The 15378-nt window shown below is 32.1% G+C and overlaps 1 protein-coding gene across 2 annotated transcripts in view; it reads right to left on the bottom strand.

Moving 5' to 3' along the window:
* The window catches only part of ZC2HC1A (zinc finger C2HC-type containing 1A), a 43164-nt gene that overhangs the window by 10977 nt on the left and 16809 nt on the right, over window positions 1-15378 (bottom strand). Inside the window, exons 6-8 of one of the 2 annotated variants that reach the window (XM_031441436.2) lie at window positions 11001-11100; window positions 10310-10409; window positions 1477-1593 (exon numbers count right to left, since the gene is read on the bottom strand). In XM_031441436.2, coding sequence (XP_031297296.1) covers window positions 1477-1593; window positions 10310-10409; window positions 11001-11100 — 317 coding nt within the window. The remainder of the gene's footprint in view (window positions 1-1476; window positions 1594-10309; window positions 10410-11000; window positions 11101-15378) is intronic. The other variant, XM_031441435.2, reaches the window with a different exon arrangement.

The following is a 15378-nucleotide window of genomic DNA, read 5'->3' as shown; positions in this document are numbered from 1 at the left end:
AAATATATACAAGACCTTATGGCAGCTCACAGAGAAAAAATGTGACAATGAATATATATATTCACGTATAACTGAAAAATTGTGCTCTACACTGGAATTTGACACAACATTGTAAAATGATTATAAATCAATAAAAAATGTTAAAAAAATACAAACACACCCACACATATACACACACAATTTATCAATAAAGTTATTCAAATAATTAGAAAATTATTTTAAAAATTAAAGAAAAATATGATTATCAACAACAGCTGCAATTATTAAATGCCTGTCATGTATTTTTAGTAACATCCCCTATGAGGTGAAATCAGCATGACAAGAACCATCCTTAAGAGACTGGGTAGAACTGTTTTGATCAGTACTTAAAACACATGGCCCTAGTCTCACATGGTCAACACATTTTTCTTTCTGGCCAGAGTCTGAAAAGTGCTACTCTTACTATGTGTCTATAATCAGCCTGCTATACAGTTCAAACAATAATAAAAGGAGGTTTAATTTTGGAATTGTACTTTATCCTAATGGCTAATCAATGTTTCTTTGAGATCTGCTTCAGAGAGTACAGACAGCAGTAGTAGTACAAAGAAAAATGGCCCAGGGCACAAATTCTTCCTCCTAGGATTTATCACTAACTACTTAAAAATAACACATGATGGCTGCTAACATATTAAAGACTTTTCCCAACTTTGTTTTATTGTATATCTAGTTAAATATATTATTTATTGGTAAGAATAGGCCTTGGTTTAAAAGTTAACCAAGGGAACTCTATTTAATAACATTTTTCAATTTTAGTAAGTAATTTAATTTATTAGATCCTAATTTCATCATTTTAAAATGAGAAGGCTAGACTTGGTTTTGGGGCCCAAACTAGTAAACCTCGAAGACATACTTGGAAGTTCCAAGACTGCCACTGCCACTCTAGCCTCTCTTCACAGTTTGCTGGGCCAGCATGAAGATGGGTGTCTGCCTGGCAGTGTCATGTCCTTTACCTACTTTATGTGGAATTTGTAACCATCTAACAAAAAGACTGAAGATCCCTGAGTTGAATGCTTTCTAAGATCTTTTTTCCCTGCTTTTTTATATTACTCATCGTCTGTTTAACTAAAAGATAATCTAGCAATATTATACATTATATATGGCATAATATACCCTATACTCTTCTTTTTAAAAATATTACTCCAAAAAAAAAGCTTCATAAAAGTAACTATTGAAGGTGACTTCTATTTCAATCCTCTAAAAATTAAAATTAATGGATTAAAATGTACTCTTTAAAAACAGATTTAGTACAATAGAAATGCTCATCAAAAATTAAAGTGTTATAAGTCCTAGAAGATTATTTAGCACTTATTGGCTTAAAAATGATGAAATAAAAAAAAATTTAAGTATAGGAATGTACAAATTTATAGGATTCCATTATATAAAGTCTTTAAGGAAATATCTGAAAAAGATTAGCTATACTGCGTTACAAATACTTACTTGTAAATGGGTAATAACTCATGTCTTTTGATGGCACTGTCTGATTTTGTATCACTGTCATACAACCTTTGCACATGTCTTCCAGTTCGAAGTGGAGGGCCTAACTTGTCCATCTTACTATTAAAATATATAAAGGTGTACCCCATAAGGAGAATGCTACTGTTTGTGTCTTTATATTAAAAAAAAATTTAAGACATTATTTTGGTTCATCAGAAATCTACCCACCAAGCTCTTAATTATCTGACTATCAGAGTAAGGACTGATGTCAAAAAGAATCCTCAGATAATTCATACAATGTCTGTTATTAGATACGAAAATTCTGACTATGAAGGCCACCCTGCCAGTTTCGATAAACATCCAAATAAGTTCCACATTTACACAGAGCAGGACAACGGAATCAACAACAACAACACAAACTTAAGAAGGGCAACAACTGTTTCAAATAAAATTTATGCAGCTAGAGTTGAACTAAAAGTTGTTATTCTGCTAAATAAAAGACAGATTTGATGTTTGTTCTCATGGAGCTCACTTAATCCAATTTTCCCCTTCCCTAAATTCACAGAACTTTTCTCTTTTTCCTTCTTTATTATTTCATGACTTTCTCCACATTTAAAAATTCCAACTATAAAATAAGAAATCAACTAATACATATTATTATTTTTATCCCTGTCTGACTTTCTAACAAAGAATAACTATTTCTGAAATTTATCCAGAGAAATGTAAAACACGATCCTATGTGAAAAACATGGATGGCCATTCTGAAAAATCACAAGTCAAAATGTTAAGCGGACATGCCATCTGAAGCTTTCTAATTTTTTTTTAACCAAAAGCATAAAGGATCTCCATCTAGAAGATAACAGAAAAAACTGCAGGATTGCAGAGATTTCTTTGTTTTATATCAACGAAATAATATATATTATGACCAACCAATATCCATTCATAGTAGGTAGCAGGAAAAATTAATAAATTAGAGCTACCTTAAATGACACATCATTGCTTGATAATTTAAAAAGTATACTCGTTTTAAGGGGTGCTTGCTTACTCACTGAAATCCTGAGCACCCACTATACGTATCAGGCACTGTGCGACATTCAGGGAATATTGTGGTAAGACAGACAGACCCGATGCCTGTTCTTATAAGAGAGTGTAGTGTCTAAAAAGAATCTGATCATTTCTCTAAATAAGTATCTATAAGGAGGGACACGTTTTACCCACTATTCGTTCCTTCAGTATCCTACACACAGCAGGTATTTTGTTGTAAAAATTGACATTAATACTTCGCTGGTGGAGGTGCTTATATTAGATGGTGTTTACATTAGGTGCTTACATCACATTATTTAAAATATTTTAAATGCCTCCATTAAATATATACATATACATAACAAAAATTTCTAAAATGTTTGAGATTAAATTTTATAGGTTTTATTTGTGAAAGATTACCAGAAAATTCACCTATTTAGAATTTTATTTAATAAATCAGATTTTTGTTTGAATTACTTAACAGTAATCAAAATATTAGTAATCAAAAGATTTATTGTTCCAAATAGCGTTTATCTTATAAAAGAAATCTGTGGATTTGGAAAAAGAAATAAAGATCTTACTTTCTCAGAAAAAAGAGCTACTTAAATTAAAATTTAGAAAATTTTAAAATTTGGAAGTATTTAAAAAAATCAATTCCTTTAATATGATAAGAACTACTAAAATCTTACAAATAATACAACAAAGGAGATGGACAAAATCTAATAAAAATCTAAAGGTAATTGTCTAGTGGAAACATTACATATTTACCATATATAAGAGAATTGATACTATTTTCAGATTTCAAAAACCTAATTAAAAGGCAGGTTCCAATGATGATTTTACTGTATTACATACCCGTGTTATGAAATTCAACTCAATTGATCTACCTATGTATATGTATGTGTACACACACACACACACACACACAATTCAAATGTTACTTAGGCTGAATGTTAGTAAATATTGTTACTAAGCTCAAATCACCTGAACTTACGTTCTGCTATAATTTGTTACCATTATGCTATCATCAAGGTCTAACCATACAAAAACAAAATTAAAAATCTCAATAATGTAATCAAGATCATATAATATCTAAATTTATGTTACATAAATACATTTTATATAATTTTAATGATAATTTTAATACAAACATATTTATATATAAGTTTTAATTTACATTCCTTTTAAGTAGTTTTATATATAAAATCTTGATTATATGTTGTTTAGATACCGTGAAATTACAGTCAATGTTGGGGTAATTAATTTTAAAATTATCCTGGGACCTAATTAAACTTAAAAGCTTTTGCACAGCAAAGGAAACCATCAACAAAACAAAGACAACCTACTGAATGGAAGAAAATATTTGCAAATGATATGATCTATAAGGCATTAATTTCCAACATATATAAATAGTGGATACAACTCAACATCAAAAAAATAAATAACTCAATTAAAAAATGGGTAGAAGACCTGAATAGACATTTTTCTAAAGAAGACATACAGATGGCCAACAGGCACAGGAAAAGATGCTCAATACTGTTAATCATCAGAGAAATGCAAATTAAAACCACAATTATTTCTTCCAAGATGCAGGGCCTCCCACTGTGTGCTGAGGAAGTTACTGCAACCCCTATCCCCACTCAAAAGAAAGAAAAACCACAGTTAGGTACCACTTCATATCTGCCTAAATGGCTATCATCAAAAAGACCACAAATAATAATGCTGATGAGGATGCGGAAAAAAAGGTAATACTCGTAACACTGTTGGTGGGAATGTAAATTGGTGCAGCCACTGTGGAAAGTAGTAGGGAGGGTCCTCAAAAATCCAAAAATAGAACTACCATATGATCCAACAACTCCACTCCTGGGGATATATTTTTAAAAAATTGTGAAAACACTCATTTGAAAAGATGCATGCACCTTTGTTCACAGTAGCATTATTTACAATTGCCAAAATAGGGGAGAAACATAAGTGAACATTAACAGATGAATAAATAAAGAAGATGTGAGATACACACACAAACACACACACACACACACACTACACACAAAATAGAATACTTCTCAGCCATAATAAAGATATTTTGCCATTTGGAATAACATGGATGAACTTGGAGGTTATTATGCTAAGTGAAGTAAGACAAAGAAAGACAAATACTGCATGATATCACTTATATGTGGAATCTAAAAAAAAATGAAATAAAGTGATAAATATAACAAAAAAGGAAAAGACTCACAGATATAGAGAACAAACTAGTGGTTACCAGTGAGGAGAAGGAAGGAAGGAAGGAAGGGCAAGATAGGCACAGGGAATTAAGAGGTACAACCTGTTATGCATAAAACAAGTTACAAGGATATATCGTACAACATGGGGACTACAGCCAATATTCTACAGTAACTATAAATGGACTATAACCTTTAAACATTGTGAATCACTAGTTTTGTACCTGAAACTTATATAATATTTTACATCAACTATACCTTACCAAAAAATTAAAAATAATCATTTATGAAAGAAGACCTTTCAAATACTTAAATCTTTCCATAAACTATCTCAGATCATATGTATAACAGACCATTTCTTATGTACCATGTTCATATATACATTTTAGTGAACATGAACACTTCCTTGCTTCCATCTCCTTTTCTATTGAACCCCTTCTTTTCTGTCCCTCAAGCTTCAGCAGCACTAAAGGTAAATCAAAGAATCAACAAGATAAAGGAATATTTGGAAAGAGATTGAAATTTTTACAAAAATGGTGACATATTTTCAAAAGGAATATAAAGTTTTGTACCCAACTGACTGCTCTTCGGTTGAAATTTCTTCACTATGTCTTTCTTGGTCTTGCAAAACCTTCAGTAACTGATTTAAGGATGTGAATAAAATGAGTACAGGAACTAGGAAGCCTCTGTCTATTACATGTTTTGCCCTGTCCTCAGAGGCCTTACATGTTTTAGGTTATGAAAAAAAAAATCACCTTTGTTGATTTTAATATTGAATTTATACATTATCTACATCTGGGGTTACTCTGACAATAAATTTTGGGAAAGTACAATGAAAAATCTACCTTATTAAGTATTTTTACATTATTCACAAAGTTTGAGGGCTGTAATTTCAATTTAATAGTAACCATTACAAAACTATCATTATCAATGTTTTTAGAGTGCCTCTATGCTATTTTTCTTTTAAAGGGTCGAATTCAGTAATGATGATGATACACCCCAGGTCTGAAAGAAACTGAGGCAGGAATAAAATTCATTCAGCAGTTAAAGTAGTCTTGTTGCTACTGAGGAAAAAAAGGAAGGTATTTTGAAGTCACCCAAGCACACCTCCATAGTGTAAATTTGGTGCAGAGCAAGCAATCTGATATGTAACGGAACTCTCGTATGAAATTCAAGGATAGGTCCCTAAATTGGCACTAGATCTAGTCAGTCAACATGAAAATGTAGTTGTAATAACCCCTCACTATTCTTTCAATTCAACCACAGAAATGTGTTTCAATGAATTTTTAAAAGTTAAAAAAAAAAAAAACCCTTTGGTTCTGTGGAACATTAATCTATGGCCTATCTTCCTAGATATTCCACATGACTTAAAAAAATCATTCCATCATTGGGAATAAATAAAGAATCCTTAAAACTCCTATCTTCAAACTATAAATATCTAATTCCTTCAATAACTTATTCTAAAAAAGGGAGTGGTGAACTTTTCCTACAAAAAGCCAGACAAGAAATATTTTAGGCTCTGTGAGCTATACTGTTTCTGTCATAAAGACTCAACCTTGCTACTGCAGCATGAAAACAGCCACAGACAAAGCAGAAACAATTGGGTGTGGCCATGTTCCAATAAAAACAGCTGGGCAGGATTTGGCCCTCAGGCCGTAGTTTAAAAAGATCACCTGCTCTAAAATATCAAATTTCCATACATGAGAGGATACCAGTATTTTAAGACTTGGAAAATCTAAACAAAACGTAGATTCCAATGATAATTTTTAAAATTTCACCATAATTAATGTCAAGTATCACTACTTTATCCTGTATTCCTAGATAAAAATACATTACCTTTTGTCAAGCTGATCCATTTCTATAGATGATAAACTACTCAATTTTGACCTAGACTTTTAAAAGGACTATCTCTAGTAGGATGTAACTGCCATGATATGAGTAAGATTATCTACAAAGGAACAATAATTTGGCAGGCTTTCTAAATATTCATAGCTGAATGAGCATTTTAAGAACTATTTGGCAATGATATCAATCTATTTCTAATTTGGGATAAACAAACCCAGGGAAGGTCCTTGTTTACTGTTAATACTGTAAGAGTGAATTCTTAGAAAATAAGCCACTCAATCTTGTAGGCCTGTAACTAGCAGAGTAGGTAAAATAAAAAGATGAGTTTTGAAATAATACTGGGAAAAATTTTACCAAGTGATATTTTGTGTCTTTGTAGACATCCATAGCTATGACATTCTGAGGCACTCAAAGTTTTGAAATCTGTCATACTTCTACTTTTGATTCTAAACTCATCAATCCTATACGGATAATTTAGTATCTCAACTCCCTGGCGAAGTTAGCTTCCCTAATCCAATAGCCTAAAAATCATCGTTATCCACATAAGAAGCCAAACTCTGCAATTCTAGGTTGTTTTAGACATTTCCAGATCAATCATAAAAGACAGAGAAGTTTATAAAAATCTAAGTAATGATCCAAACAAACTACACGCATCAAAAGAATGGCTTATGAGAAAAGCCTGCTTCCACTCATACAAAAATATACTTAAAAACTAGACATTTCTCCTCACTTTTAATATAAAGAATGAGAAACCAACTTCATTTATTAAGAAATGTTCCTCACATGCATTGTTTCTCTAGTTTAACCACACCTACTATAGCCTATCTCCAAAGTAAACTCCCATTTTTCACAGTAACTGAACAGAAGTAAATCTCTGAAACTGGATATTTTAGCTATTGAAAATTATCAGCTGAAATATCCATTTAAGCTGGTAATTAACCATTAAGAAAACACAATTCTCAAGGCATGACTGTACACTCTCTGACGCAATTCGAGTGTGGTGATATTTATTTTAAAATGCTGTTTCATCATATTTCTAAAATCTCCTAGGAGTAAAGAAAATCATCTTTTAGCATAAGAAAACAGTTTTCCATTGGGGGTAAGCCTTGCTTAAGAAAAGTTGTTAAAATCAGTTGACCCACAGATTGTGAAGTTAATTATTCAAACATGAGAATTTTTCCTAGGAAAAAGATAAATTTTTCTGTGGTATGACCCCAATAAATACTAAATATTACAGAGCACTGGTTTGTATGATTAAAGCTGACCACAATAAAAATTTTACATACCAGGCTTTAAGTAATCCCAACCTACTGAAGTGACTTCATTTTCCTAATCTCAGAGGATGCTCAATTTCTTAAACAGTACAGCTAACCAGATGTCTGAATCCTATCTTTATTCAATCCTGAATTGTCTGTGCCAATAATAATACTGTCATAAAAACCACAAATAATTATCTCACCAGTACCAGAACCATGATTTGGTGATGTGCCAAAAGGTTGACAAATGAGAAATTTAATTTACTGATTCACTATTTTTTCATTTATTCACCAAAAGTTTGTGTGCCTATGCCAAACATCATACCACATTTGAGAGCTGTACCTGTAAGCAAGGCAGACACACAGAACTTTGCCATAAGAACTTCTAATCTAGCAAGGGAAACACAAATCATGACCTCAATAATTCTAAAAAAGGAACAAGTTCTGCCACTAAAGAGGCAGCCATGATTGGTTCTATTTAAAATACTAATGTCCCACTTAATATAGTTAATATATCTGTCCAATAATATTGGCCAGAAGCACATACCACTACTCTCTTTCCAGTAGTTGGAAACACTCCTATAATATGTAAGGATCGTATATAGAATGGACAATTGGGATTTAAATAGTTATTTTTGACAATTTAATATTGTATGGGACAACCAAAATTTTTAAATCTTTATAGCATTGTAGCAGTGCATAACTTATGAAATTATTGTGCCCAAAGTCTTTGCTTGTTAGTGAAAACATTTTCTCCTAGATATCAAAAAATGTTGGTCAGATTTCCTTAGATCAGTTGTCAAGGTGTAAGCAGAGTTACAGAATGTTGTCAGAGTGAGACAGAGAAAAGACCTTTGAACAAAGTCTATAGTTATTTAGTGACAAAGTAGGATCTAGAAACCTAGTTTTTGAATCCAAAGTCAGTAACCCTTTTCACTATACCAGCCAGCTTCACATGCCCTACTAAAATTACAGGGTGTCAGTACAACTTAATATTGCCAACTGATACAATTGATAGTCGAGACACTAAAAATTATCAGCCTTTTAATTCATAATTGACTATAAATGAAACTATTGTTTGTAAAGCTGAAACGTATTGCTATGTCTGTACTTTAAATATCTAATCAGTCAACTCAGTAGAGAAGCGAAAAAAAAATCAAATCGGTTTTTTTAGTGCTGGAAGAGAACCTTTTACTTTTCAACCACCTGTTCTACTGATAACCTGTCTCTTTCTTAAGGATAACCTGTCTCTTCTTGGAAGCACAACAAAAGGAAAAAACATTTAACTAATCAGATCTTGTTAGTTGACCGTTTTCTTTTTCTACGATACTTACATTAAACTCCTTTTCAGTCTTACACTTTCTATGTAGTCCAAATTAGGAGACAAAAGGGAGCTACTCTATTGATAGATACCATTGTATATATTTCCCACATAAAAACCAAAATAACATAGATTTGAAAATAATGTGTGCTGTATTTCCTAAATCAACTTTATCAGTATCTATAAAGACATAAGGCCACATTCTAATGCTCACGTGGCAATCCTTCAATTTTCTGATTTATCAAAGTGGAAAGTGAGTTTCTACTGGAATAAAGGGACTTCTATTAAAATCTCTAGTGTTATCAACAACTTTTCCCATATTAAAATAACTGGTGAAAGCTTAATTATGCTACTTTATTAAAAGCCATGTATATAAAACTGAAGACAGATTAAAAAGTATTTTAAAAGTATTAAACAAACAGAAAAGAACCCACAGATAATATTTCAGCATATTTTCTTTCTTGTCTACATACATTTTTATAGTTTCTATCAAAGTACACATGGAGTTTGTATCCTATATAATTTGTAACAGCAGAAGAATCTTTTTAAAATGTGTACATATTTTAGGATCATATAATATCCCTTTGGAGATTTTCATAATTTGTTATTCAAAGCAAGACATACAGGTGATTCTACTTCTTTTTCACATTATTATAAAACTATGCCAGAGGAGTCCAGCATTTAGATCCAAAGAGACTCCATTTGTATTCCACTTCCAACTCTTAAGAGCTGTGTGGCTTCGAGCATATTACTTCGCTTCTCTGATCCTCTCATCCTATGGCAGTGGGGAGGTTTTAGTAAAAATAATGTAAAATGTCTAGCACAGTGTCTGATACATGCTTAATAAATAATGGTTATTATAAAAATCATTCATATTTTAAGTCATTTCCTTAGACTAGATAGATTCCCAGAAGTAAAACTATTCAATGGAAAATATGAATGTTTTTAAGGCTCTTGCTAAACACCACCGTATTTTCTTCCAAACTGGTTATACTAATTTACACTCTCAGCAGCAGTGGGCTCCTGATCAGCAGTATGTTAAAAGACACACTTAGAAAATTAAGATTAATGAAAAAGCCAATTACCTAAACAAAATAAAATCTTAGTATCATTTATATATGCATATATATATATGAATCACCAATAAATTAAATTCAATGTAGACTTACCCTACATGAGGGGCTGCTATCCCTTTATGGGAGGGAGATAAGGTCTGAAGTTTGCTTCCCAAAAAGCTGCTAACTGAAGACACTTTACCTGAAGGAACACCTTATAATAAAAAAGGTATTAGTTTTAACAACACTCTGAAAAAGAGAAATCACGTAAAACAGAGAAACTGACCAAGAAAACAATGCTTTAGTGGCAATAAATTTTTGTGGCAATAAATAAAAACAAAAGGAACAACACACAGCAGCCTTCATTTCTAATGTCTGTATTTCTTTCTTACAACTTACATACAAATAAAGGTACACTTTGGTAATCAATATCATCTTTAAACCACTAAAGATTTTTCCATTAAGGATAATTTCAAGTTCAGAGAGGTAAATGCAGAAACGAGGGGGAAAACACTGTGGTCAAAGAGTCAAGAAAAGAACGTGGCAGACAATTCTGAAGAGGTGATACAGCAGTAACAGCATGAAGAACAGACATAGAAGCTAAAAAAAGAAAAAAAGAACTATAATATATCTAAAGTAGAAGCTATTGAAAGTTACTTTATTTTTACCCAAAGTAATTACTTACCCTCTACATTTCATCATAATTATAAATCTATTTTTAATAACCCAGAACAGACTACAATCATCATTTCCTTCTCTACCTACACTGTTCAAAGAAAACAAGTTATTTTATTGATTTCATTACCTACAACACTTTTGCTAGTGCCACTTGGCTGGGGTAGTCGTGAAGATCCTGCTGAGGTGGTTCCAGGAGAATTTGACTTTTTAAGTGCAGGTGGCTTATACTAAAATAATGAAAATAAAACATTTTATCAACATCACTTTTTGATTATGGATTGTAAACCAATATTTCAAAAGTGAACATTCCTTTAAATGAGTAATCTTTTTATTAGCTACTGAATTACCCAAATTGAGAAACTATAGATTAAAATACATCTCCTTAGAGAGAAGTTTCCCAAAATATGTTTCTTCTCAAAACTGGAGTACTAAAAGTTTGGCTCAAATGTTCCACTGCAAAAATAAACTAAGTGCAGCTTTTCCCAGTTCAAAGAAAAACAAAATAGATCAGATGGAAAAAATTTCCTCAATGTCAAGATTTTTAACACCAAACAAATAATAGATAAAAACTTAGAAACATCCAGTGATGCTCACTTGGTGGTGCAGCTTTAAAAGTCAAGATTTTTCCACATTCCTGAGTGTGGTTTTATACTTCATATATTATAATCTAGCCACATTTCCTACTGATAAAAATTGGTTAGAGTATATATCAGTCTCAAGAAGTTTTACAATAGCTGCCTGATGGATTGCCCCAATGTGGAGAGAAAGAGGTAATTCTGGATTCACTAATCTCACCAGACCATGTTAGATGAATGGGATATGGACTGATAAAAGAGTATTTCAGCTTATGTTGTTTTGTTTATTTTCCTCTCCCCCTCCCACTCTCTAGAGGGATATCATCATTAATTTTATTTCACTGTATTTTATTTCAGTCAAATTTTGCTCTGTTACTGAACATGAAAGTATCTTATTGATCATTCACTCCAATATAAAGAGATGAATTTGCCCAGGGTTATACCCCAACTTAACAACAGAACAGGAATTAAGACTCATGCCACCTTAGTTCTAGCCCTTGGTTTCAACTATAAGGCAATTACTGTATTTGTAGGTGTACCTGGGCCCAATGCATTATTTAGATTGCTTTGGACTTCATGAAAAAAAACTGGTTTTAAACCTAATTTTCAAAAATCAAGTCATATTTACAACCAATAATCAGTATAAAATTTAAGATGCACTACTACCAAAAACTACTGGCTAAACACATTTTTAAGTCAAAAATGTAACTCTTCAAAATTCAGTATTTGACCTTTTATGAAAACAAATCTTGGTAAAAGGGTCATACACATATAAAAAAACCCCAAAAAACATGCCTATTTGGCACTATTATGCCAGAAACTGCAATTTTTAAAGCACTTGGAAACTAGGAAACTTTCAATAACTGTCTATCAAATGAACAAATGACTTTGGAGATGACCCATATAAAGATACTGTTTCTTTGAAAACCTAAGAGGTTTTTCTGGTTTAAAAGAGCATCTGGTTAGTGTTAGTCTCTCCCACTAAAATACCAATGAGGCTATTAGGAAAGACTTTAAAACTAGTAACTTGGAAAACAAGACCCAACAATGACTTGTGAAAATATTAGAGGCATGTCTACTAAAAAAACAGTCAATAAAACTGGATTAAGAAACAGGATTGGTGACCCACTCATATTGTGCTAATTGCCAAAGAAAAAAAAAAAAGGAAAATGATTACCACAAATAAAAGATGCTGGTACAGCATATGACATATTGAGAGGTCAAGTTTTAGGCAGGAAGGGCCCTAGTAGCATTACATACCGGGATTTTTATGTACATATTAGGAATTACTAACCTAATGGCTTACAAACAGGAGAAAAAAACAGAATATTCCTTTCAAGAGGTGATTTGTTTTTTCCCCTCTCTTATTAGGCCTCCCACTATTTTACTCAATTTTTTAGTCAGGTTTTCTGAGATGATCAGAACCTAGCCCAACCTTACCTATCTCTTATAATATTTCCTATTACTTTCAACCAGAACTAGTTAGGTTAGTTTCCTTACTGAATTCTTATACCACTCTGAATGCCCCTTGTTTAAAACATGTTCACCTGCCTCTCAGTAACTTGCTGTTCCCCTGACCTAGATAATCTGACTCTTTACTGAGCTGTATTTTATCTATTCTACAATATCCAGCTGAAATTCTACCGATATTATAAAGGCTTTCAAGATAACTCTAGATAGCAGATTTTTGTATAAATTCATTTTAATGATCAGAAGAACAAAATTTATTTTTATAGTTATATACATTATTTCATTCGTAATGTTAGTATTGTTAGGTGATTATTTCATTTGTTCTCATACAGATCACAAATCTAATAAATTTCCTTAGTAAAATATTTATATTTACAAAGACTTTTTACTGAAATTGGAAAAAGCTTAAAGAACATGGAGGATGTGCATTTCTGATAAAACTGGTAGAAGGCACTATTTGGACCACTAGTTCAACTAAAAAAGTAAAAATGCTATCATTTTAAAAGGACTGAATGTCACATGAGAGGAAAAAGCACTGGCAGACCAACACCATATGAGACTGTACAACAGTCTGTACATCACATAGATTTGCTGTATGATTATGCATCACCAGGTGGCCGAGGAAACTAAAGCCAATAATTTAATTTAAAGAGTTCCCAGACTGGTAGCACTCGTAGATACCTGGAAGAAACATGTACAGATCTCTGAAAGAAGTTGCTTCCCAAGAATAATCCTCACGAATAACTTTTTAAGGGAAATAGCAGCAAACAGTCCATAATAATTACAGACTTATTGATTAACAAGGAACCATGAACAAGTAAAACAAGCAAGAACATATCCATAAAGGTCATATGATACAATTATCAGACACATAAGGTAAAAGAACTGTGCTTACTACATTCAAAGAAATTTTTAAAAAAACTTCTTTAGCAGAGAATTGGAAACTACAAAAAGTAAAAAAGAAAATTAGAAAAATATTTGACTTTAAGAAATTAAAAATACAATAACAGATTACAAACACAGTGGTAGAGGAGTGAAGCAGCTGTATTACCCTTCTACAGATAACAATTTTTAAAAGACGATTTTTAAAAAAGAAGATTTTTAGAGATTGGAAATCACCCAAAAAGCAGTCTTTCTGGAAACCATGTACCTCTGGGTTTAACTATAGGAAATGGGAAAAAGAAGAGAATGGGAAGAGAAGAAGAAAGAGGAGAAGGGAAAAGGGGAGACATGAAAAGGAAAGAAAAATAAAAACAGTAAAGTATGACCCATGTTCAGCAAAGACAGTCAGCAGAAACTGACTCCAAGTGGGCACAGGTATGTTAGATTTAGCAGTAAAGAGTTTCATCTATAAAAGTAAACTTCAAAAACTAAAGGAACATATACACAAGAATTAAAGGGAAATACGGTAATAGTGAATGAACATATAGGGAATCTCAACAGAGAAATGAAGGTAAACTACAGGAATTTTTTCAGATAACCAAAAACAGAGAATTTATTGCCAGCAAATCTGTACAAAGGCTAGAGAAACTTTTTCAGGCTTAAGGGAAATGACAAAACATGGCAACTGAGATTTACAAGAAGAAATAAGGAGGTCTGGAAATGATAACATGAGTAAGTATAAAATGCAAAGTATACACATGTATGCACAAATACATACGTGTATGTATAAAACTGTGAATGGGCTATCTCAATATAATTTGTTCTTCCAAAATAATCAGACAAATTAATTTAGCATATTTATTAGATGACATTTTTGGTTTGCTATGTCTTCATGGGTCTAATTTAACACAACTATACGTGAATTTGATAAAATTCCTAATGAAGACGAGTTATGAAAGTTTAACTAAATGGTAGAACTTGTTTTTTACTTATAGGAATAGATCTTCATTGTATTTGCATCATTATTTTGATCAGAGAAGGGTGGAAAGGTGGGCTGTAGTCAGGCCAGGTTACAGGTGCTAAATATGACAAGGGAGAATTTAAGAATCTTTAGGAAAAGTATCCTACTTACTTTACTAATACAGACCCAGTACTTGGCAAAACATCTGGTTCAAAAAGGATGCTCAAAAACTTCTTGAATGAACAGAGATGAGAAAATATGGGGTTAGTCTGAGACTATAAAATATACATGCCCAGCCATGGAATTGGAATTGACACTATTTAAGGTGGGAACTAGCAGCTACTTGGATTTCATATTCAAGAATCATTTGGCACCAAGTCGCTGGAATACACAAATCCTATTTCCTTTGCTTTACTGACTATTTTAATCTTAAAACAAAAAATCGTATTAGTGTTCTTAAGTGTTTGAAAGACATGTTGTTTGACATCTGTTTTGGAAATTCTTCAAAATGAGTTTTCTTTGCTGTTCTTTCCCCACAATGATGGCAATAGTGATATGCTCTGTTTCCAATAATACTAACAAAAATTCAGTAAGGTAACTATCTCAAGGAGGTCCCA

The sequence above is a fragment of the Camelus dromedarius genome, chromosome 30, assembly GCF_036321535.1.
Source record: "Camelus dromedarius isolate mCamDro1 chromosome 30, mCamDro1.pat, whole genome shotgun sequence".
Taxonomy (NCBI): domain Eukaryota; kingdom Metazoa; phylum Chordata; class Mammalia; order Artiodactyla; family Camelidae; genus Camelus; species Camelus dromedarius.
Note: the sequence above shows the minus strand (reverse complement) of the source record. Positions and strands in the feature narration are given on the sequence as shown.